Genomic DNA, 25,993 nt, shown 5'->3' on the forward strand with positions numbered 1-25,993 from the left:
GGGTTAGGGAGAGAATCTGTGATAAAGCGCCTCCAATACTTTAAAACGTGCCCTACAGATAGCCTAAGGATATCTGGCTGATACAGTAAACACTTGTAGAGAATCTTAGGTGAAGAGATTAGTGGAATTTCCTCTGGCAAAGGTGGCAACTGAAGGTGACACATTAGTACGCCGCAAATTGGAAATCGTCACTTCATAAACAAACTGAAAATTTGGCAGCTTTGGTAGTTCAACTCTTTCTCTAACATTTCCCTGGTCGATAAAAAAAATTACAGAAATTGAGGCAAGCTAAGTAGGAAACGTTATGACGCACGCGTTATGATGCGTCGTTGTTAGGGACGCCACAGAGCTGCGTTCTAGTAATGGAGATTAGACGTTGTCCTAGACGGTTATGCCAAAGTGACTGGCCACCGGAAGTGACGCACTAGTGACGTAGGGCACAGGCCGGCTGGCTCCCGTCGACGGAAGTCTACTCACAACGCCTGGTTGCCTGTGGTCTCCCAGACGTTTCAGGCCTAGGCGCTCACCGAGAGGACAGGCGCAGACATCCAGCGAGGAGCCACGGCGCCGGTCAGGGGACGAATACAGGACGGGCAGCAGGTGAATTCTTGTCCCGTTACGTTACGTGCCCGCTCAGTAAAGAAGGCACAAGGTGCCCTGGGCGGGCCGCTTAGTAATACTGAGCCCAGGCGGATCACTGCGCAAGGGAACGCGGGGTCAGGCCTGGGAACCCACGGAGACCGCTCCCTTCCGTATTTTAACAGAGCACCCCTAAAGAGAGACATGTCTCCTGTTCGGCTTCCCGACACAGCCGTTTTTCCGCCCCTGGTGTGGGAAGCTTCGTGAGTCGCAATCTACGTTTCAGGCACACAGTAAAGTGACGTTTTCAGTTCTGCGCAAGTGAGAATGCTTTAACTACGCGTGACACCCGACTCAGCCAACTGTTTGCCGCATTATCCTTAAGCTGGATGTGTCGGGTTTGAGATCTCTGTGCTGACACGAAACAGAAAGGGCCCAGCCCGGTTTGAATAACGTGCTTTGCATAGGTGCTTTTATGGAAACGGCGGTATTACGAGTTGCCCTTGTTCAAGCAGAGATAGTTGGTTGGAACGTGCGTAGGTGTCTTTACATATGGGTGGAAGGGTTCATGTGTGGTAAATTCAGGAGAATGGGAGCCTGTCCTTTGCAGAAAATTAAAACGGCCAATTTAGACACATACGGAGGTAGTCATTGCACGCTTCCTCCTTAACTGTTAGTATGAAACGTAAGTACTCATAACGCATCTTGATATGTCATTTCATAGTCAGTTTGAAAAAAACAATTCACGTGTACGTCATTATTTGCTCTCTTCAGTGTTGTTTTGCTACCCAGCGCCAGTCCTCTAATTTCTAAAGTGTCTCTAGTCCATTCTGCTTATCATTCTGCACTCTGTACGTTTTTCCTGTCCACCGTCCCAACATCTTTTTGTGTTTCTTGACTTTCCTTGGGATAATTTCTAGCACATATTGAAGCATTTTTGGTCCCAACATTAACTCTTACTGCTTTATTTCCTCATTTGCCCGACATTGCCATTTTGCAGTTATGGCACCTTGGCATTCTGTCTCGTTGAGCCAAAATTATTCCAACATCTTTTGTATATTTGAGTTGGTTTACAACAATCTGGAAATGTGAACACCTTTTACACCCAAGCCAAACTGGTGAAGTTAGTGTTAGAACTCGGGGAAGTAACTGCCTCATCTACTATTAAATGAAGCATATCTTCTCCTATGGCAGTCTCCCAAAAAGCAATTATAACTGAAGACATTCCTATGTTCTGTTAAGATTGAAAGGTGTCAGCGGTACTACATCACCGTGGCAAGTGTTTGATTTAGAAGAAGGCTTTATTATTATTATTATTTTTTTTACAAATTACATTCCTCCTTTCACGCATTTCGATTATATACCGTGTATCAAGATTCCATTTTCCACCCTTTAAAACCTTCAGTCTAGAATATTGCATTGCCCGGAATCCTCATAAAAAACAGGGCTGCTGCCAATGTATACACGCACCCTAACTTTATACGTTATTATACCACTTTCAATAACATTCAATACTTCGTCACTTTTTAGTTCTAATTTAAGCTTGTGGCAGCCGTGGTCCTGAAGCTGAATTTCTTTTAATAATCCCCATAACGCTGCCACCTTCCAATTACTGATAGGTGGAATAACTTGTAGACGATAGCATCGCTCATAAACTGCTAAAGCAAGCAAAACCACGTATATTCCATTTAAATCATAAGATCTAGGACAATCCCTCAGGTCACCACTACTATCCAAATTTGGATTGCACCCCTGCTGCTTTCATTAGTTTGTCCAAGCCACGGTCAATTGAAGATTAGACTTCTCTAACATAATTGTCTTCCCTTATTGATATTGAGGAAAATCGAGGATAGTTTTTGAATTATTTCGGTCCGCTACAATAATGGTGTGCCAATCAAGTCTTAATCCACGCAAGCATTGATGTGGGTCATTCTCTTCTCGAAACAATCAGTAGTAAAATAGTGACATCTTGGAGCACAAATTTAATTAAATATTGACTAAAGTACTATAAAGAATAAGTTAAACAAATTTGGCTATGCAGTGTCAAACATCCCATCATTGTTCACAACTTTTTTTTTTCACTTCAGTTTTCGATCCATTATCTTCATGTGTGTTCTAATTTGTGTTATGACTGAGTTTGTGTTTAGAAGGGTCCAAGTTGATAAATCAAGAATAACTACGCAGGCATAGACCAAAGACAACTCTTCCAGGCTCTTAAAACACTGCCACTGGGCAAATATTTAGAGCTTTTAGAATCACACCAGTCACACAAACTGTACGTGCTCAAGCCTCAAACAGAGACAGTAGTAGTATTGTAGAAACCTGATTAGGCCAGTATTAGCTGTATGCGGCCACCAAAGGCCAACATGTTTAAAAGGATGGCCCTACGTTTTGCCAGGAAAAGTAAAAATGATGCCTACAGTCTACACATGATGTTATAGATTACCAGAGTGTCACAGTATATCATGATGGGGCTTCTATTATGCCAGGGATAGCTAGAATGTCACCAACAAAACTTATAGCATGTTAAGGAGGACCAGTACTATGCCAGGGATCGCCTTATTCCTTTACAGTATATACTTGCCAATTTGTACCCACTTGAAAGTATCAGTTGCCCCCTTTAACATTGATCGCTTCTAAAGGTAATCCATAGCACTGCATGCAGCCCCATTGTTGTATGACCGAGTTAGCCAGAACGTCACAAAGAATGCCTGTGAGCCGGGGTTGAGGTGATTATGACGGGTATCACGGTAATGTTGTAAAAATGCAAAATCTTGCTAAGGACTGGTAAATATTGAGGACAGGCAGAATACCGTCAACTAAACAGTATATCTTTAATGGTCCCACACCCATAGTACAGGTAAACGCAGATAACAAACACATAAGTCTCCCCCCCCCCCCCTCCCCCTTTAACTCGCACTCCTCTCATACAGGCACACACATTCTCAAACTCCAAAAAGCTTGTTATGCCATACCATTCAGGCAATGTATGTTATACAAATGCCTCTAACATAACATAATGCAACATTGTGCTTCTATGCTAAGTCCTCTTGGTATAGAGCAAGGGGCTAGTGTTCTATGTAAGCTCATCTCTAGGCACAGAAGCTAAATTCTAAATTTTCTCATTTATATAGCCTACTTATGGTGCAGCAAACCAAGATGCGGCACAACGATTGCTGGTACAACAAGATCTTGTGTGTGTGTTTTAATGGATTTCCTGGACAGGTAGATGGTTCTAATCACCGGTCATTTGTTGTGTCTAGATAGAGGTACATACCTGGAAAAAAGAAGCAGTGTTTTTTCTTGCTAGGCAGAAATAACTTCCCTTTAAATAAACCAAAGCAGGTGCCGGAGTGTTCTCACAGTTTAAGAACGCTTGCTTACTGGACAGCCCACCTAAATAAAAGACCTTCGTTGGGGATACATACACGTTTTGAGATAATTTGCTCAAAGTTGACATAAACATAATGTCTTTTTCTGTCATCTCGTTATCAGGTCTTAGAGCCATTTCTCTAATTTTATCCGTACCATTGAGTTTGGCTCCACTGAGCCCTGAGTAATTTTGAAGCAGTAGTCAGGCAGTGATCCAGCGGTCTTAAAGGTTTCCGCAACTCGAGTTTGGAAATATTGGTACCCCAAATTCTTATTAAATTTAGAGGTATTTAAAGAAAAATATATGGGGCAAGTTGCATTTGCGTCAGAACTGAAGAAATACATTGCTTCCTACCATATTTGACACTGAATTACATGAATGATTGCATCAGTGCTGCTTTGGTAGTTATGGGAAATAAAGATGGGAACATTTTTTTGAGATTCTCTGATAACAGTAATGTAGCAAAAAACCTTTTTTGACAGATGCACAAGATACTTATTACATTTGATTATTTTATTTTTTTAATCTTTTAGTGTTTGAAAATTACGTTTTGATGACTGGTTTTGATGGTTCTATCTACGGTGCAGATCTTATCAGAGGATCTCATAGCATTTATGATCCAATCCTCCTTCAGTGCCCTTATAGAGAATGGCCATCATCCAGCCTAAAGGGCTGTCGGCTATTTGTTACTTTTGTGTTGTACGCCTCAAAATACATTATAAGTGGATGGAAATATTGTGAAAGCGGTTGGCAGATATTGCTTTTTAAGTAGAAATTAGCTGAGGATAATCTTGTAGGTTTTTTTTTTCTAAAAGATTAGAAGTTGTACTTGGCCTTAATCTTTATCTGCTGCACAATTTAGGTAAAGCCTAGCCAGACATGACAGCTGTCTGGTTGCGAAAAAATTTATTTTGGGCACTCTGAAAGCTTCCCTGGAATTGCATTACACCCATTGTTTACCACTGACTTTGTGTTTTTTAACACACATGTAAGGAAATGCCTCCTTGGCATGGTTGCCCCCTGACTTTTTGCCTTTGCTGATGCTATGTTTACAATTGAAAGTGTGCTGAGGCCTGCTAACCAGGCCCCAGCACCAGTGTTCTTTCCCTAACCTGTACTTTTGTATCCACAATTGGCAGACCCTGGCATCCAGATAAGTCCCTTGTAACTGGTACTTCTAGTACCAAGGGCCCTGATGCCAAGGAAGGTCTCTAAGGGCTGCAGCATGTCTTATGCCACCCTGGAGACCTCTCACTCAGCACAGACACACTGCTTGCCAGCTTGTGTGTGCTAGTGAGAACAAAACGAGTAAGTCGACATGGCACTCCCCTCAGGGTGCCATGCCAGCCTCTCACTGCCTATGCAGTATAGGTAAGACACCCCTCTAGCAGGCCTTACAGCCCTAAGGCAGGGTGCACTATACCATAGGTGAGGGTACCAGTGCATGAGCATGGTACCCCTACAGTGTCTAAACAAAACCTTAGACATTGTAAGTGCAGGGTAGCCATAAGAGTATATGGTCTGGGAGTCTGTCAAACACGAACTCCACAGCACCATAATGGCTACACTGAAAACTGGGAAGTTTGGTATCAAACTTCTCAGCACAATAAATGCACACTGATGCCAGTGTACATTTTATTGTAAAATACACCACAGAGGGCACCTTAGAGGTGCCCCCTGAAACTTAACCGACTGTCTGTGTAGGCTGACTAGTTCCAGCAGCCTGCCACACCAGAGACATGTTGCTGGCCCCATGGGGAGAGTGCCTTTGTCACTCTGAGGCCAGTAACAAAGCCTGCACTGGGTGGAGATGCTAGCACCTCCCCCAGGCAGGAGCTGTGACACCTGGCGGTGAGCCTCAAAGGCTCACCCCTTTGTCACAGCCCAGCAGGGCACTCCAGCTTAGTGGAGTTGCCCGCCCCCTCCGGCCACGGCCCCCACTTTTGGCGGCAAGGCTGGAGGGAACAAAGAAAGCAACAAGGAGGAGTCACTGGCCAGTCAGGACAGCCCCTAAGGTGTCCTGAGCTGAGGTGACTCTGACTTTTAGAAATCCTCCATCTTGCAGATGGAGGATTCCCCCAATAGGGTTAGGATTGTGACCCCCTCCCCTTGGGAGGAGGCACAAAGAGGGTGTACCCACCCTCAGGGCTAGTAGCCATTGGCTACTAACCCCCCAGACCTAAACACGCCCTTAAATTTAGTATTTAAGGGCTACCCTGAACCCTAAAAAATTAGATTCCTGCAACTACAAGAAGAAGGACTGCCTAGCTGAAAACCCCTGCAGAGGAAGACCAGAAGACGACAACTGCCTTGGCTCCAGAAACTCACCGGCCTGTCTCCTGCCTTCCAAAGATCCTGCTCCAGCGACGCCTTCCAAAGGGACCAGCGACCTCGACATCCTCTGAGGACTGCCCCTGCTTCGAAAAGACAAGAAACTCCCGAGGACAGCGGACCTGCTCCAAGAAAAGCTGCAACTTTGTTTCCAGCAGCTTTAAAGAACCCTGCAAGCTCCCCGCAAGAAGCGTGAGACTTGCAACACTGCACCCGGCGACCCCGACTCGGCTGGTGGCGATCCAACACCTCAGGAGGAACCCCAGGACTACTCTGAGACTGTGAGTACAAAAACCTGTCCCCCCTGAGCCCCCACAGCGCCGCCTGCAGAGGGAATCCCGAGGCTTCCCCTGACCGCGACTCTTTTGAATCCAAAGTCCCGACACCTGGGAGAGACCCTGCACCCGCAGCCCCCAGGACCTGAAGGACCGGACTTTCACTGGAGGAGTGACCCCCAGGAGTCCCTCTCCCTTGACCAAGTGGAGGTTTCCCCGAGGAACCCCCCCCTTGCCTGCCTGCAGCGCTGAAGAGATCCCTAGATCTCCCATTGACTTCCATTACAAACCCGACGCTTGTTTCTACACTGCACCCGGCCGCCCCCGCGCTGCTGAGGGTGAAATTTCTGTGTGGGCTTGTGTCCCCCCCGGTGCCCTACAAAACCCCCCTGGTCTGCCCTCCGAAGACGCGGGTACTTACCTGCAAGCAGACCGGAACCGGGGCACCCCCTTCTCTCCATTCTAGCCTATGTGTTTTGGGCACCACTTTGAACTCTGCACCTGACCGGCCCTGAGCTGCTGGTGTGGTGACTTTGGGGTTGCTCTGAACCCCCAACGGTGGGCTACCTTGGACCAAGAACTAAGCCCTGTAAGTGTCTTACTTACCTGGTTAACCTAACAAATACTTACCTCCCCTAGGAACTGTGAAAATTGCACTAAGTGTCCACTTTTAAAACAGCTATTTGTGAATAACTTGAAAAGTATACATGCAATTTTGATGATTTGAAGTTCCTAAAGTACTTACCTGCAATACCTTTCGAATGAGATATTACATGTAGAATTTGAACCTGTGGTTCTTAAAATAAACTAAGAAAAGATATTTTTCTATATAAAAACCTATTGGCTGGATTTGTCTCTGAGTGTGTGTACCTCATTTATTGTCTATGTGTATGTACAACAAATGCTTAACACTACTCCTTGGATAAGCCTACTGCTCGACCACACTACCACAAAATAGAGCATTAGTATTATCTATTTTTACCACTATTTTACCTCTAAGGGGAACCCTTGGACTCTGTGCATGCTATTCCTTACTTTGAAATAGCACATACAGAGCCAACTTCCTACATTGGTGGATCAGCGGTGGGGTACAAGACTTTGCATTTGCTGGACTACTCAGCCAATACCTGATCACACGACAAATTCCAAAATTGTCATTAGAAATTGATTTTTGCAATTTGAAAAGTTTTCTAAATTCTTAAAAGACCTGCTAGGGCCTTGTGTTAGATCCTGTTTAGCATTTCTTTTTAGAGTTTAAAAGTTTGTAAAAGTTTGAATTAGATTCTAGAACCAGTTGTAGATTCTTAAAAAGTTTTCCAACTTTTAGAAGCAAAATGTCTAGCACAGATGTGACTGTGGTGGAACTCGACACCACACCTTACCTCCATCTTAAGATGAGGGAGCTAAGGTCACTCTGTTAAATAAAGAAAATAACTATGGGCCCCAAACCTACCAAAATACAGCTCCAGGAGCTTTTGGCAGAGTTTGAAAAGGCCAACCCCTCTGAGGGTGGCAACTCAGAGGAAGAGGATAGTGACTTGGAGGACAATTCCCCCCTACCAATCCTATCTAGGGAGAACAGGGTCCCTCAAACCCTGACTCCAAAAATAATAGTCAGAGATGCTGGTTCCCTCACAGGAGAGACCAACACCTCTGAAATCACTGAGGATAGCCCCAGTGAAGAGGACATCCAGTTAGCCAGGATGGCCAAAAGATTGGCTTTGGAAAGACAGATCCTAGCCATAGAGAGGGAAAGACAAGAGATGGGCCTAGGACCCATCAATGGTGGCAGCAACATAAATAGGGTCAGAGATTCTCCTGACATGTTGAAAATCCCCAAAGGGATTGTAACTAAATATGAAGATGGTGATGACATCACCAAATGGTTCACAGCTTTTGAGAGGGCTTGTGTAACCAGAAAAGTGAACAGATCTCACTGGGGTGCTCTCCTTTGGGAAATGTTCACAGGAAAGTGTAGGGATAGACTCCTCACACTCTCTGGACAAGATGCAGAATCTTATGACCTCATGAAGGGTACCCTGATTGAGGGCTTTGGATTCTCCACTGAGGAGTACAGGATTAGGTTCAGGGGGGCTCAAAAATCCTCGAGCCAGACCTGGGTTGACTTTGTTGACTACTCAGTGAAAACACTAGATGGTTGGATTCAAGGCAGTGGTGTAAGTAATTATGATGGGCTGTACAATTTATTTGTGAAAGAACACCTGTTAAGTAATTGTTTCAATGATAAACTGCATCAGCATCTGGTAGACCTAGGACCAATTTCTCCCCAAGAATTGGGAAAGAAGGCGGACCATTGGGTCAAGACAAGGGTGTCCAAGACTTCAACAGGGGGTGACCAAAAGAAAGGGGTCACAAAGACTCCCCAGGGGAAGGGTGATGAGACAACCAAAACTAAAAATAGTAAAGAGTCTTCTACAGGCCCCCAAAAACCTGCACAGGAGGGTGGGCCCAGAGCCTCTTCACAAAACAATGGGTACAAGGGTAAAAACTTTGATCCCAAAAAGGCCTGGTGTCATAGCTGTAAACAGCATGGACACCAAACTGGAGACAAGGCCTGTCCCAAGAAAGGTTCCACTCCAAACTCCCATCCAGGTAACACTGGTATGGCTAGTCTCCAAGTGGGATCAACAGTGTGCCCAGAGCAAATCAGGGTCCACACTGAAGCTACTCTAGTTTCTGAGGGTGGGGTGGATTTAGCCACACTAGCTGTCTGGCCGCCTAACATGCAAAAATACAGACAGCAACTCTTAATTAATGGGACTAGAATAGAGGGCCTGAGGGATACAGGTGCCAGTGTCACCATGGTGACAGAGAAACTGGTTTCCCCTGGCCAATACCTGACTGGAAAAACTTACACAGTCACCAACGCTGACAATCAGAGAAAAGTACATCCCATGGCAATGGTTACTTTAGAATGGGGAGGGGTCAATGGCCTGAAACAGGTGGTGGTCTCCTCAAATATCCCAGTGGACTGTCTGCTTGGAAATGACCTGGAGTCCTCAGCATGGGCTGAGGTAGAACTAAAAACCCATGCAGCAATGCTGGGTATCCCTGAACTGGTGTGTGTGAAAACAAGAGCACAATGCAAGGCACAGGGTGAACAAGTAGAGCTGGAGTCTGGAAGAATGGCCCAGCCTACCAAGAGAACAGGAAAGTCAGCTGGGAAACCAACTGCAACACAGCAAAAGAAAGGGAACCTCTCTTCTCAGGAAGAAGTTCTGCCCTCTGAGGGAACTGAGCCTTTGGAGGTTGAACCTTATCAGGTTGAGCTCTTGGGCCCAGGGGGACCCTCAAGGGAGGAGCTGTGTAAGGGACAAGAAACCTGTCCCTCTCTTGAAGGCCTTAGGCAGCAAGCTGCTGAAGAGTCCAAAGGCAAGAAAAATGGAACGCATAGGGTCTATTGGGAAGATGGACTCCTGTACACTGAGGCCAGAGACCCCAAACCTGGTGCCACTAGGAGAGTGGTAGTGCCTCAGCTGTTCAGGAAGTTCATCCTAACATTGGCCCATGACATTCCCCTTGCTGGACATTTGGGACAAACCAAGACGTGGGAGAGGTTAGTCAACCACTTCTACTGACCCAATATGTCCAACATGGTTAAGGAGTTTTGCCTCTCCTGCCCCACCTGTCAAGCCAGTGGTAAGACAGGTGGGCATCCAAAGGCCCCCCTCATTCCACTTCCAGTGGTGGGGGTGCCCTTTGAAAGAGTGGGTGTGGACATAGTTGGTCCACTAGAACCTCCCACAGCCTCAGGAAATATGTATATCCTGGTAGTAGTGGATCATGCTACCAGGTATCCTGAAGCTATTCCCCTTAGGTCGACTACTGCCCCTGCAGTAGCCAAGGCCCTCATTGGTATCTTTACCAGAGTGGGTTTCCCTAAGGAGGTGGTGTCTGACAGAGGTACCAACTTCATGTCAGCATACCTAAAGCACATGTGGAATGAGTGTGGGGTGACTTATAAATTCACTACACCATACCATCCACAAACTAATGGCTTAGTTGAGAGATTCAACAAGACATTAAAGGGCATGATCATGGGGCTCCCAGAAAAACTCAAAAGGAGATGGGATGTCCTCTTGCCATGTCTGCTTTTCGCTTACAGAGAGGTGCCACAGAAGGGAGTAGGATTCTCACCCTTTGAACTTCTGTTTGGTCATCCTGTAAGGGGACCACTTGCCCTTGTTAAAGAAGGCTGGGAGAGACCTCTCCATGAGCCTAAACAGGACATAGTGGACTATGTACTTGGCCTTCGCTCTAGAATGGCAGAGTACATGGAAAAGGCAACTAAAAACCTTGAGGCCAGCCAACAGCTCCAGAAGTTTTGGTATGACCAAAAGGCTGCACTGGTTGAGTTCCAACCAGGGCAGAAAGTCTGGGTTCTGGAGCCTGTGGCTCCCAGGGCACTCCAGGACAAATGGAGTGGCCCTTACCCAGTACTAGAGAGGAAGAGTCAGGTCACCTACTTGGTGGACCTGGGCACAAGCAGGAGCCCCAAGAGGGTGATCCATGTAAACCGCCTTAAGCTCTTCCACGACAGGGCTGATGTCAATCTGTTGATGGTAACAGATGAGGATCAGGAGGCAGAGAGTGAACCTCTCCCTGATCTTCTGTTATCAGACCCAAAAGATGGTACAGTAGATGGAGTGATCTACTCAGACACCCTCTCTGACCAACAGCAAGCTGATTGTAGGAGAGTCCTACAACAGTTTCCTGAACTCTTCTCCTTAACCCCTGGTCAGACACACCTGTGTACCCATGATGTGGACACAGGAGACAGCATGCCTGTCAAGAACAAAATCTTTAGACAGTCTGACCATGTTAAGGAAAGCATCAAGGTGGAAGTCCACAAGATGCTGGAATTGGGAGTAATTGAGCGCTCTGACAGCCCCTGGGCTAGCCCAGTGGTCTTAGTCCCCAAACCTCACACCAAAGATGGAAAGAAAGAGATGAGGTTTTGTGTGGACTACAGAGGGCTCAACTCTGTCACCAAGACAGATGCCCATCCAATTCCAAGAGCTGATGAGCTCATTGATAAATTAGGTGCTGCCAAGTTTCTAAGTACCTTTGACTTGACAGCAGGGTACTGGCAAATAAGAATGGCACCTGGAGCAAAAGAAAAGACAGCATTCTCCACACCTGATGGGCATTATCAGTTTACTGTTATGCCCTTTGGTTTAAAGAATGCCCCTGCCACCTTCCAAAGGTTGGTGAATCAAGTCCTTGCTGGCTTGGAGTCCTTTAGCACAGCTTATCTTGATGATATTGCTGTCTTTAGCTCCACCTGGCAGGATCACCTGGTCCACCTGAAGAAGGTTTTGAAGGCTCTGCAATCTGCAGGCCTCTCTATCAAGGCATCCAAATGCCAGATAGGGCAGGGAACTGTGGTTTACTTGGGACACCTTGTAGGTGGAGGCCAAGTTCAGCCACTCCAACCCAAGATCCAGACTATTCTGGACTGGGTAGCTCCAAAAACCCAGACTCAAGTCAGGGCATTCCTTGGCTTGACTGGGTATTACAGGAGGTTTGTGAAGGGATATGGATCCATTGTGACAGCCCTCACTGAACTCACCTCCAAGAAAATGCCCAAGAAAGTAAACTGGACTGTGGAATGCCAACAGGCCTTTGACACCCTGAAACAGGCAATGTGCTCAGCACCAGTTCTCAAAGCTCCAGATTATTCTAAGCAGTTCATTGTGCAGACTGATGCCTCTGAACATGGGATAGGGGCAGTTTTGTCCCAAACAAATGATGATGGCCTTAACCAGCCTGTTGCTTTCATTAGCAGGAGGTTACTCCCCAGGGAGCAGCGTTGGAGTGCCATTGAGAGGGAGGCCTTTGCTGTGGTTTGGTCCCTGAAGAAGCTGAGACCATACCTCTTTGGGACTCACTTCCTAGTTCAAACTGACCACAGACCTCTCAAATGGCTGATGCAAATGAAAGGTGAAAATCCTAAACTGTTGAGGTGGTCCATCTCCCTACAGGGAATGGACTTTATAGTGGAACACAGACCTGGGACTGCCCATGCCAATGCAGATGGCCTTTCCAGGTTCTTCCACTTAGAAAATGAAGACTCTCTTGGGAAAGGTTAGTCTCATCCTCTTTCGTTTGGGGGGGGGGTTGTGTAAGGAAATGCCTCCTTGGCATGGTTGCCCCCTGACTTTTTGCCTTTGCTGATGCTATGTTTACAATTGAAAGTGTGCTGAGGCCTGCTAACCAGGCCCCAGCACCAGTGTTCTTTCCCTAACCTGTACTTTTGTATCCACAATTGGCAGACCCTGGCATCCAGATAAGTCCCTTGTAACTGGTACTTCTAGTACCAAGGGCCCTGATGCCAAGGAAGGTCTCTAAGGGCTGCAGCATGTCTTATGCCACCCTGGAGACCTCTCACTCAGCACAGACACACTGCTTGCCAGCTTGTGTGTGCTAGTGAGAACAAAACGAGTAAGTCGACATGGCACTCCCCTCAGGGTGCCATGCCAGCCTCTCACTGCCTATGCAGTATAGGTAAGACACCCCTCTAGCAGGCCTTACAGCCCTAAGGCAGGGTGCACTATACCATAGGTGAGGGTACCAGTGCATGAGCATGGTACCCCTACAGTGTCTAAACAAAACCTTAGACATTGTAAGTGCAGGGTAGCCATAAGAGTATATGGTCTGGGAGTCTGTCAAACACGAACTCCACAGCACCATAATGGCTACACTGAAAACTGGGAAGTTTGGTATCAAACTTCTCAGCACAATAAATGCACACTGATGCCAGTGTACATTTTATTGTAAAATACACCACAGAGGGCACCTTAGAGGTGCCCCCTGAAACTTAACCGACTGTCTGTGTAGGCTGACTAGTTCCAGCAGCCTGCCACACCAGAGACATGTTGCTGGCCCCATGGGGAGAGTGCCTTTGTCACTCTGAGGCCAGTAACAAAGCCTGCACTGGGTGGAGATGCTAGCACCTCCCCCAGGCAGGAGCTGTGACACCTGGCGGTGAGCCTCAAAGGCTCACCCCTTTGTCACAGCCCAGCAGGGCACTCCAGCTTAGTGGAGTTGCCCGCCCCCTCCGGCCACGGCCCCCACTTTTGGCGGCAAGGCTGGAGGGAACAAAGAAAGCAACAAGGAGGAGTCACTGGCCAGTCAGGACAGCCCCTAAGGTGTCCTGAGCTGAGGTGACTCTGACTTTTAGAAATCCTCCATCTTGCAGATGGAGGATTCCCCCAATAGGGTTAGGATTGTGACCCCCTCCCCTTGGGAGGAGGCACAAAGAGGGTGTACCCACCCTCAGGGCTAGTAGCCATTGGCTACTAACCCCCCAGACCTAAACACGCCCTTAAATTTAGTATTTAAGGGCTACCCTGAACCCTAGAAAATTAGATTCCTGCAACTACAAGAAGAAGGACTGCCTAGCTGAAAACCCCTGCAGAGGAAGACCAGAAGACGACAACTGCCTTGGCTCCAGAAACTCACCGGCCTGTCTCCTGCCTTCCAAAGATCCTGCTCCAGCGACGCCTTCCAAAGGGACCAGCGACCTCGACATCCTCTGAGGACTGCCCCTGCTTCGAAAAGACAAGAAACTCCCGAGGACAGCGGACCTGCTCCAAGAAAAGCTGCAACTTTGTTTCCAGCAGCTTTAAAGAACCCTGCAAGCTCCCCGCAAGAAGCGTGAGACTTGCAACACTGCACCCGGCGACCCCGACTCGGCTGGTGGCGATCCAACACCTCAGGAGGAACCCCAGGACTACTCTGAGACTGTGAGTACAAAAACCTGTCCCCCCTGAGCCCCCACAGCGCCGCCTGCAGAGGGAATCCCGAGGCTTCCCCTGACCGCGACTCTTTTGAATCCAAAGTCCCGACACCTGGGAGAGACCCTGCACCCGCAGCCCCCAGGACCTGAAGGACCGGACTTTCACTGGAGGAGTGACCCCCAGGAGTCCCTCTCCCTTGACCAAGTGGAGGTTTCCCCGAGGAACCCCCCCCTTGCCTGCCTGCAGCGCTGAAGAGATCCCTAGATCTCCCATTGACTTCCATTACAAACCCGACGCTTGTTTCTACACTGCACCCGGCCGCCCCCGCGCTGCTGAGGGTGAAATTTCTGTGTGGGCTGGTGTCCCCCCCGGTGCCCTACAAAACCCCCCTGGTCTGCCCTCCGAAGACGCGGGTACTTACCTGCAAGCAGACCGGAACTGGGGCACCCCCTTCTCTCCATTCTAGCCTATGTGTTTTGGGCACCACTTTGAACTCTGCACCTGACCGGCCCTGAGCTGCTGGTGTGGTGACTTTGGGGTTGCTCTGAACCCCCAACGGTGGGCTACCTTGGACCAAGAACTAAGCCCTGTAAGTGTCTTACTTACCTGGTTAACCTAACAAATACTTACCTCCCCTAGGAACTGTGAAAATTGCACTAAGTGTCCACTTTTAAAACAGCTATTTGTGAATAACTTGAAAAGTATACATGCAATTTTGATGATTTGAAGTTCCTAAAGTACTTACCTGCAATACCTTTCGAATGAGATATTACATGTAGAATTTGAACCTGTGGTTCTTAAAATAAACTAAGAAAAGATATTTTTCTATATAAAAACCTATTGGCTGGATTTGTCTCTGAGTGTGTGTACCTCATTTATTGTCTATGTGTATGTACAACAAATGCTTAACACTACTCCTTGGATAAGCCTACTGCTCGACCACACTACCACAAAATAGAGCATTAGTATTATCTATTTTTACCACTATTTTACCTCTAAGGGGAACCCTTGGACTCTGTGCATGCTATTCCTTACTTTGAAATAGCACATACAGAGCCAACTTCCTACAACACATTTTCTGGCTATCTCTTTGCTGGCTTTATTTGTTTTAGGCTGTCCAGCATTTCTTCGTTGGTCCTGTGGTCCATAGTTTGTTCACCATTGCTCCTCATATTCTTTAGCCAGTCCTCGCTTTTTGTAAACAAACCTTTACATTTTGTTCTTGTCACATTTGCTGTGCATTCAAAGAAAGAGGTCAAATGTTCGGCTCTTGCTTCTGAGGGCACTTAGTGTTTACTTTTCCTTCTCAGTCTTCTAAGTGAGAGGATTTATGTGACCATCTTGCTGGCTACTGGGAAAGAAAACATTGTTTTCTAGCACACACCAAAATTAAAATTTCTGTAAGTGAACTGTGCAAAATGTTTTAGAGTATATCAGAAGTGGGAAAGCACAAGTGAAGCACATTTTTTGTAATTGTAAAGTTCAGTCAAAAGAAATATGTTAATACGATAAAAGACAAATCAGTACACTTGGTGATGCCATTTCCACAAATTATCATTTGTGCGCTGCACAGTTTTTATCAGTAGGACTGTGGGTGCAAATGGTATGGTCCTTTCAATTGAAAACGTGTTGTTTGTAATGACAGGGTGTATAGCACCCCACTTCTATGACACTCCTCTTTGCGACACTGTAGGGCACTCTGCAACACTCTAGGACACTCCATGCCACTTAACTCCACTCTACGACGCACCACTCCATTCTTCGACATGACTTCACAGAATGCCCCTCCACTCTTTGACACTCTACGCTACAAAACTCTACTCTGACACTCTTCTACACTACAGTCTACGCCACTCTTCACCACTTTACTCTAGATCACTACCCTACTCCACGCCACTCATTGATGCTCTGCACTGTTCTTTGATGCTGTACTATGCTCTACAACACTCCATTCCACTCTCCTGCACCACTAACTTTTGACATGCTGAACAGCAGCCATGCTGGTGTACAACATGACTAAAACCCAACTGCAAAGCCAGTAGCTCTTGCATAGGTTAAGCCTGTTGGCTTTGCCAATGCTTGTTTACATTGGTGTATAGTTAATTTGCTACATGGTTTCAAGGTTTGTGCAAAGAATCGCCCAAGGTAAACAGCTTGCCTAACCTACAATATGAGTTTCAATTGGGGAAATTGATGGTTAGAAACTGGGTATCCCCACAGTTAGCTTTGTAACTGGACAATACACATATACAAGAGATTAGTGCAAATAATAGTGTTTTGATGAGTGAAACAAAGTAAAAGTGCTGGTGTTCTATTGCTATCGATTCATCCTTCTGAGAATCCGACTCCTCTGTGACAAGATGCAAAGGACGGTAGTCATAGTCAGATTAGTGGGCTTGCTACACATCATGGTTAATTGAAAGTAATGAGATTATTTACCAGTCTGTGGTGGCGTAATTGCATGTGATGCTATTATTTTTTGCCTGTGTGACTGTTTTTGAATCGAGTACAACATAGTTTACTATTATTTGCATGACAAATTGCAATAATATAGATAGTTCATATAAGTGCACTTAATGCAAATAAACATATTAGAATATTAGCAGATGTCATTCGAAAATATCATGTTTATTGAGTGTGTTCTAACTTTTCTTCAGGTGGACAAGGTACAGAATGGACGAATATACCATAATGTGTTTTTGCTGATTTGATAACAACCAAAATGTAAGTAGATAGTGACAAGAAAATAGAAACTGTAACGGGGAGAAAGGAACTGTTAATTAATAAATACCAGGAAGATGCTAGAGTTTGTCTAGAATTAATCTATCTTTCCTGAATCTTCACAGAGCCTCTGTGCGCATGTCTCCTGCTGCCAGCCCCTGCCTGGAGACTCAACATGACGGAACAGATTTGTACCCAGGTAATACAAGAGAGAGTTCAAAAGCATTCAGGGAGAGCATCCAGTTCAAGAATACTTTTGTTTTCTAGACACGCGGAGTATAATGCTTTGAAGTTCATTGCAAGCGGGGTTGGCGGAACTGTCTCACCATGATGAGATACCTGGGTGTATGTAATTTCTGGGACCGAAGTACTTAAACCTTTTCTGGGGAATTTTTCCGAACAAATGACGTTGCAAATATGTCATATCTCATGTGATGACTTCTGCTATGTCCTCTGTCACCGCTAGAGTTTAGTACATCTTTGGTATCACATTGCTAAATACTTCTGAGAGAGTATTTTTCCAAAGCCTATACCCCCTTACCTCTAATCCTGCCTGTATGCCATTACACACTGGAAGTATATCCTAGAACGTATAACTATTCCTACATCACCCTAATTATTATACTATAGCACTAAGACTCCTGTCTGTAACCTAGTGTACCTTCCCTAGTTCCTGGTGGGAGTAGTAACACTGCTCCCACCTCAAACCCAATACCTTTAAAACCACCTAAACCAGAGTACCTCTACTTCTGTCAGTAGACTTGTACCTCTACCCGATCCCATCAGAATTAATGCTACCCCGTCTTCGCCCTATCTGTTTTCTTGAGGTATTTTCTGATCCATTACACCTTCTTTTATTTAAGTTTTGATGTGCAGTTTCCATGGCGTTTCTGGTGAAGTGGCAACATAGCAGACGTCCACGTACAGTTCTTGAACGAAGCAAAGAAAAGTTGATAATGCTATTTTTGTTATTTCAGGGAGCTACCACATTGTATGTTGCTGTTGTCTATATCGACGAGGAGCAAATAGAGCAAATACATATAGGGGAAGCAGAGCAAATAGTAGAACAAACCTTTCCTGCGATCACCACTACAGGGTCTGAGGCAACCATAATATCAGAAGGTGAGTGTCATGTTTTTTTTTTTTCTAGCACTAGTATTTGAAAAGCAACACCCCTACTGGTGACTCTTCTGGCTGTTTTACCCTCTGCAAGCCAATCATATGTGTCACTAAGTTTTTTTGACTGTTCAGGAGTGTTATGCTGTCCAATGCATGGCCAGAGAAAGAGATCAGTATATAAACTACTGGGACCGTGCAAAATTCTGCAGCCCGGGCTAAGCTGTAAAAAGGATACATAGCAAAGGGGGTGCCTTATCAATGCCGGATCAATACATAAACAACATGCCCAATTAACAGGGTGCTATCGAAGCAAGCGTGAACTACTACAAAGAAATCTTTAGCATTGTCAGAGAATTCTCCTGCGCCTCTGCCACTGAAACCTCGATCCACCCATCACAAGCCCTCCTGAACAAGCTATCGGACTATTTCCACTACAAGATCATCGACATCTACAGCAATTTCGACCTCCCCAGCCCATTAACCCTGACCACCCTTACGCCCAAACCCGCACTTCTCTCCCCCAACAGCTCACCGATTGGAAGAAACTGTCTACTGAGGACACCATCCACTCCGGATGTCTCGCGGACCCCTGCCCTCACCACATTTACAACCTAGGAAAAGAAGTCATCGGAGATGCTGTTACAAAAATCCTCAGCATCTCCACTACCACTGTCCCCGACTCGGACTCCTGGAAACCCGCTCAGGTCAAATCCCTCCTGAAGAAACCCCCAGACAACCCCAACAAACTCAAACTATCACCCCATCTCTCTCCGCCAGGTCCTGGAAAAAGCCATCAACTGCCAGCCCACAGACTTCAACGCAGTCTTTCACTCCACTTTCATCCCCAGATTACACTGCATCGGCATCCGAAACAGTGCACTCAACTGGATCTCCTCCTTCCTTTCCGGCCAAACACAGAGGATCCACCTACCACCCTTTGTCTCCAAAAACGAGATCTGTGGTGTTCCACAGGGCTGTTCCCTCATCCTCTCCCTCTTCAACACCTGCATGACACCACTGGCAGACATTGTTCGCACACATGGGCGCAGCATCATCTCCTACACAGACGACACCCTGCTCGTCCTGTCCCACACAGATGAGGCCGTCAGCACCAACTTCCTAAAACCCCATGACCGTCATCGCTGCATGGATGAAGGCCAACTGCCTCAAATTCAATTCAAGCAAAAATGAGGTCCTCATCATCGGAAACAAACATGATCCCCCACCCCTGCATGACATGTGGTAGCCCACCGCCCTCAACCCCACTCCCACCTCCACCAGCCATGCACACAACCTCTGAATCATCCTGGACACACCGTTTGCCATGAAGCAACAGATCCATTCTGTCTCCGTGGTATGTTTCCACATCCAATGCATGCTCTGTAAGATCTTCAGTTGGATCCCTATCCCAAGCCAGAAAGACAATTGCCCAATCCCTAATCACCAGCTGACTCGACTACAGCAACACACTTTACGTTGGAACCACAAGATTGCTCCTGAATCGTCTCCAGACATCCAGAATGCTGCAGCAAGACTCACCCTCGACCTCCCCAGAAGGACCAGCATCACATGCCACCATAGGGCCCTCCTCTGGCTTCCTGTCCAGCAAAGATGCTCTTTAAGCTCCTCAAACATGCCTCCTAAGGTCCTCAGCAACTCAGGCCCCACCTTCATCAACAGCCGCCTCATTTTTCACCATCCAACGAGACAACTCCACCCAGGCCCATGCCCCCCACATCTGCGGCACTTGCTTTGGAGACCGCTCCTTCTCCCACATCGTCGCCAAGCCTGGAACGATTACCCCCTCCCCAACTGCGAACCTCCCCTTTTCTGCAGGAGTTTAGGAAGCAGCTCAAGACTTGGCTTTTCGACCGCCACCTCTACCCGGCCTTTGCTCATATAATTCCCCCCACCCCGGGTGGCAAGCCATGCTCTATAAGACCATATGATTGATTTTTAATGCATTGTATTGCCACTTCCGAGTGACACTTTAGTGTGACTAGAGCAAAACATTTATAACCATATAACGACATCAATGTCAGAAATGTCCTACTTTGTGCAATATGTTTTCTAAGTGGCTTGCAAAGTGCAGGGTGATCTTAACTTAAAGCAAGGAGAGACTGCAGGTGTCAGTCATCTAAGAGACCGTACTGGTTGGTAGGTATGTCATGGATTTGCCACTTCCCCATCACGTCCTCTACACGTGTGAACACCGTGATGCCACATACCAATATACACACTCGCACGTTGAAGGAACTTCAAATCTTTCAAATAGTTCTGTTTAGATTGTTTTAGTATAATATAGGCCCAACGAATGTCAACTTATCATCCACGAAACTGTTATAACTTGGTACTTCAGTGAAGTAAACCTAAACTACAGTTCTCAGTATATTTTGTTGATAATTGCCGTGACCTCATTGTCTTAAGCTCAGACAAATTAAAGATGGAGTAGGTCCTGCTAGAAACTGAACCTTTGACTTGCAGAACAGAGACGTTTCTGGGCAGCAGGGGCTCAAGCTGCTGAGCTGCCTTCTCCTAAATTGAAATAAAGACATTGAGTTTGTCACTCCAAATTTCATTTGATAGGAAATTACAGTAAACCTCCCTGAAACAAAGATTTGGATATTGAGCAGTAGGAATGCATGTTAACATATACATGCTCCCCGTGAACCATTTTTATAACTTTAGGAAAGCTAATGCAAAATGAGTCAGCTCTTTACAGCCTGGTGTCAAAGTCTAACTCCCAAATCACCTCCTATCATATGAGACACCGACATTTGTGACATTGTTTGGCCATACCTCTTTGCATTGTGAGACTTGTAGTTTTTTTTTCTGTAAAAGGCATGGTTTTACCTGCCATGCCATGCAAGTAGTGTTGACTGAAAACAATGTCACGAATGCAGCCTCTGAAAACGTGCAGAAGCCCTTAAGGTCTCAAGACACAATGGTCTGAATAAAATTGCAATGGGCAATTTACATAAAACATGTATATGGAACCCGGAAACATCTGCAGATTACTAAATTGAGTGAAACAGATATTGTTGTTTTGGTGCTGGAAATAAATAATTTCTTACACTGTGTTTGAAAATGCTAGGGTGTGCACATATCGGTGCAGAATACAAATGCCACACAAGCCCTGTTTCATGCTGCAGGAAAAATTAAACATGTTTATAGGTCAACCGGTACTTTTAATGACCTCCTTAAACTCTTAGCATAGAGGTGTCCAAGAAACATGTTCCAGAAAGTTATGCTGCTGCAGAGATTTTGTTTTTGCACTTTTATTTCGCATGGACATGGCCCAGAGGCACTATAGTGCTTTGCAGGAGCACCAGGGTGCATTACATAAGGTCAGATTTTTTTATTTATTTATTTATTTTTTGGGCACCCAGAGATTAGAATTAGAGGATGTTGAGCCGACGCCCGGATTCAAACCTCTTTCCCCAGTTCTAGGGTAGGCCACTCTGGCTGTTAGATCACTGGTAAATACTTTGTAACGCCAGTTCAGGTTTGGCAAAAAATGCTGCTCCACTATTTTCCAAAACACCTCAGCAACTCACGTCACCCTGTAATTGTGACATTTGGCAATTATAGTCTTCATTTCAAATACATAGATGAGAGGGTTCTCGGGACCAGCCAGGTGCCGTCTTCCACCTCCACCCAGCAGGCACGGCTAAAACTTTTAATACGGTTTCACTTGGCAGCCAGTGAGTAGGTAAATAGGTGTTTTACTCGTTCTGCCCAACACTTCATTCCCTTAGCAAGTCGCTCTGACATACAGTGAGTAGGCAGGCACCTGCTTTATTAACTAATGATTGCTGTCCAAGGAGGAGGAAAAATGCTAGACATCTCCGTTTTCCAAGCAATAGCACAGGCCTTCAAATTTAAAGTGTATATGAATGATAAGTGATGTCTTAACTGTGGCTTGTCGCATAAAAGTATTATAACCGGCCATACTGGGTCAGCTTTACTTGTTCAGCTGATTGCACCCTTACCAAGTACCACATATTAGCATGCCAATCTTAAAGCCTTGTTAATATATGTACACCTACATACCTGCTCTACGGCGGCACCGAGGCTGTCAGTATAGTGCCAAATCAACCGTAAATAGCTCGGTTGACAAAGAGAGCCACACCAGGGAGGTTTTCAAAGACAATCTTACTGGCAAAGGAAAAGAACTACAACGTGTTTCAACCGGAAACCGGTCTTGATCACAACTGGTTTCCGGTCGAAACACGTTGTAGTTCTTTTCCTTTGCCGCGCTATTTACGGTTGGATTTGGTGTGATATGTCGCTTGGCATGTGTAAGGAAATGCCTCCTTGGCATGGTTGCCCCCTGACTTTTTGCCTTTGCTGATGCTATGTTTACAATTGAAAGTGTGCTGAGGCCTGCTAACCAGGCCCCAGCACCAGTGTTCTTTCCCTAACCTGTACTTTTGTATCCACAATTGGCAGACCCTGGCATCCAGATAAGTCCCTTGTAACTGGTACTTCTAGTACCAAGGGCCCTGATGCCAAGGAAGGTCTCTAAGGGCTGCAGCATGTCTTATGCCACCCTGGAGACCTCTCACTCAGCACAGACACACTGCTTGCCAGCTTGTGTGTGCTAGTGAGGACAAAACGAGTAAGTCGACATGGCACTCCCCTCAGGGTGCCATGCCAGCCTCTCACTGCCTATGCAGTATAGGTAAGACACCCCTCTAGCAGGCCTTACAGCCCTAAGGCAGGGTGCACTATACCATAGGTGAGGGTACCAGTGCATGAGCATGGTACCCCTACAGTGTCTAAATAAAACCTTAGACATTGTAAGTGCAGGGTAGCCATAAGAGTATATGGTCTGGGAGTCTGTCAAACACGAACTCCACAGCACCATAATGGCTACACTGAAAACTGGGAAGTTTGGTATCAAACTTCTCAGCACAATAAATGCACACTGATGCCAGTGTACATTTTATTGTAAAATACACCACAGAGGGCACCTTAGAGGTGCCCCCTGAAACTTAACCGACTATCTGTGTAGGCTGACTAGTTTTAGCAGCCTGCCACAAACCGAGACATGTTGCTGGCCCCATGGGGAGAGTGCCTTTGTCACTCTGAGGCCAGTAACAAAGCCTGCACTGGGTGGAGATGCTAACACCTCTCCCAGGCAGGAATTGTCACACCTGGCGGTGAGCCTCAAAGGCTCACCTCCTTTGTGCCAACCCAGCAGGACACTCCAGCTAGTGGAGTTGCCCGCCCCCTCCGGCCAGGCCCCACTTTTGGCGGCAAGGCCGGAGAAAATAATGAGAATAACAAGGAGGAGTCACTGGCCAGTCAGGACAGCCCCTAAGGTGTCCTGAGCTGAGGTGACTCTAACTTTTAGAAATCCTCCATCTTGCAGATGGAGGATTCCCCCAATAGGGTTAGGATTGTGACCCCCTCCCCTTGGGAGGAGGCACAAAGAGGGTGTACCCACCCTCAGGGCTAGTAGCCATTGGCTACTAACCCCCCAGACCTAAACACGCCCTTAAATTTAGTATTTAAGGGCTACCCTGAACCCTAGAAAATTAGATTCCTGCAACAAGAAGAAGGACTGCCCAGCTGAAAACCCCTGCAGCGGAAGACCAGAAGACGACAACTGCCTTGGCTCCAGAAACTCACCGGCCTGTCTCCTGCCTTCCAAAGATCCTGCTCCAGCGACGCCTTCCGAAGGGACCAGCGACCTCGACATCCTCTGAGGACTGCCCCTGCTTCGAAAAGACAAGAAACTCCCGAGGACAGCGGACCTGCTCCAAGAAAAGCTGCAACTTTGTTTCCAGCAGCTTTAAAGAACCCTGCAAGCTCCCCGCAAAAGGCGTGAGACTTGCAACACTGCACCCGGCGACCCCGACTCGGCTGGTGGCGATCCAACACCTCAGGAGGGACCCCAGGACTACTCTGATACTGTGAGTACCAAAACCTGTCCCCCCTGAGCCCCCACAGCGCCGCCTGCAGAGGGAATCCCGAGGCTTCCCCTGACCGCGACTCTTTGAACCTAAAGTCCCGACACCTGGGAGAGACCCTGCACCCGCAGCCCCCCAGGACCTGAAGGACCGGACTTTCACTGGAGGAGTGACCCCCAGGAGTCCCTCTCCCTTGCCCAAGTGGAGGTTTCCCCGAGGAACCCCCCCCTTGCCTGCCTGCAGCGCTGAAGAGATCCCTAGATCTCCCATTGACTTCCATTACAAACCCGACGCTTGTTTCGACACTGCACCCGGCCGCCCCCGCGCTGCTGAGGGTGAAATTTCTGTGTGGACTTGTGTCCCCCCCGGTGCCCTACAAAACCCCCCTGGTCTGCCCTCCGAAGACGCGGGTACTTACCTGCAAGCAGACCGGAACCGGGGCACCCCCTTCTCTCCATTCTAGCCTATGTGTTTTGGGCACCACTTTGAACTCTGCACCTGACCGGCCCTGAGCTGCTGGTGTGGTGACTTTGGGGTTGCTCTGAACCCCCAACGGTGGGCTACCTTGGGCCAAGAACTGAACCCTGTAAGTGTCCTACTTACCTGGTAAAACTAACAAAAACTTACCTCCCCCAGGAACTGTGAAAATTGCACTAAGTGTCCACTTTTAAAACAGCTATTTGTCAATAACTTGAAAAGTATACATGCAATTTTGATGATTTGAAGTTCCTAAAGTACTTACCTGCAATACCTTTCGAATGAGATATTACATGTAGAATTTGAACCTGTGGTTCTTAAAATAAACTAAGAAAAGATATTTTTCTATATAAAAACCTATTGGCTGGATTTGTCTCTGAGTGTGTGTACCTCATTTATTGTCTTGTGTATGTACAACAAATGCTTAACACTACTCCTTGGATAAGCCTACTGCTCGACCACACTACCACAAAATAGAGCATTAGTATTATCTATTTTTACCACTATTTTACCTCTAAGGGGAACCCTTGGACTCTGTGCATGCTATTCCTTACTTTGAAATAGCACATACAGAGCCAACTTCCTACATTGGTGGATCAGCGGTGGGGTACAAGACTTTGCATTTGCTGGACTACTCAGCCAATACCTGATCACACGACAAATTCCAAAATTGTCATTAGAAATTGATTTTTGCAATTTGAAAAGTTTTCTAAATTCTTAAAAGACCTGCTAGGGCCTTGTGTTAGATCCTGTTTAGCATTTCTTTTAGAGTTTAAAAGTTTGTAAAAGTTTGAATTAGATTCTAGAACCAGTTTTAGTTCTTAAAAAGTATTCCAACTTTTAGAAGCATAATGTCTAGCACAGATGTGAATGTGGTGGAACTCGACACCACACCTTACCTCCATCTACAGATGAGAGAGCTAAGGTCACTCTGTAAACTAAAGAAAATAGCAATGGGCCCCAAACCTACCAAAGTACAGCTCCAGGAGCTTTTGGCAGAGTTTGAAAAGGCCAACCCCTCTGAGGATGGCAACTCAGAGGATGAAGATAGTGACTTGGAGGGAAATTCCCCCCCTCCAGTCCTACTTAGGGAGAGCAGGGCTTCTCAAGCCCTGACTCCACAAATAATAGTCAGAGATGCCGGTTCCCTCACAGGAGGGACCAACAACTCTGAAATCACTGAGGATAACTCCAGTGAAGAGGACATCCAGTTAGCCAGGATGGCCAAAAGATTGGCTTTGGAAAGACAGATCCTAGCCATAGAGAGGGAAAGACAAGAGATGGGCCTAGGACCCATCAATGGTGGCAGCAACATAAATAGGGTCAGAGATTCTCCTGACATGTTGAAAATCCCCAAAGGGATTGTAACTAAATATGAAGATGGTGATGACATCACCAAATGGTTCACAGCTTTTGAGAGGGCTTGTGTAACCAGAA

The 25,993-nt window shown here is 46.5% G+C and overlaps 1 protein-coding gene across 1 annotated transcript in view; it reads left to right on the forward strand.

Moving 5' to 3' along the window:
- The first annotated feature begins 428 nt into the window (after positions 1 to 428).
- Positions 429 to 25,993, forward strand: part of LOC138267513 (zinc finger protein ZFP2-like) — a 237,779-nt gene continuing 212,214 nt past the window's right edge. Inside the window, exons 1-4 of the mRNA XM_069216516.1 lie at positions 429 to 600; positions 16,979 to 17,045; positions 17,168 to 17,241; positions 18,020 to 18,164. Coding sequence (XP_069072617.1) covers positions 17,218 to 17,241; positions 18,020 to 18,164 — 169 coding nt within the window. The 5' untranslated portion in view covers positions 429 to 600; positions 16,979 to 17,045; positions 17,168 to 17,217. The remainder of the gene's footprint in view (positions 601 to 16,978; positions 17,046 to 17,167; positions 17,242 to 18,019; positions 18,165 to 25,993) is intronic.

This window comes from Pleurodeles waltl, chromosome 12 (genome assembly GCF_031143425.1).
Source record: "Pleurodeles waltl isolate 20211129_DDA chromosome 12, aPleWal1.hap1.20221129, whole genome shotgun sequence".
Lineage (NCBI taxonomy): Eukaryota > Metazoa > Chordata > Amphibia > Caudata > Salamandridae > Pleurodeles > Pleurodeles waltl.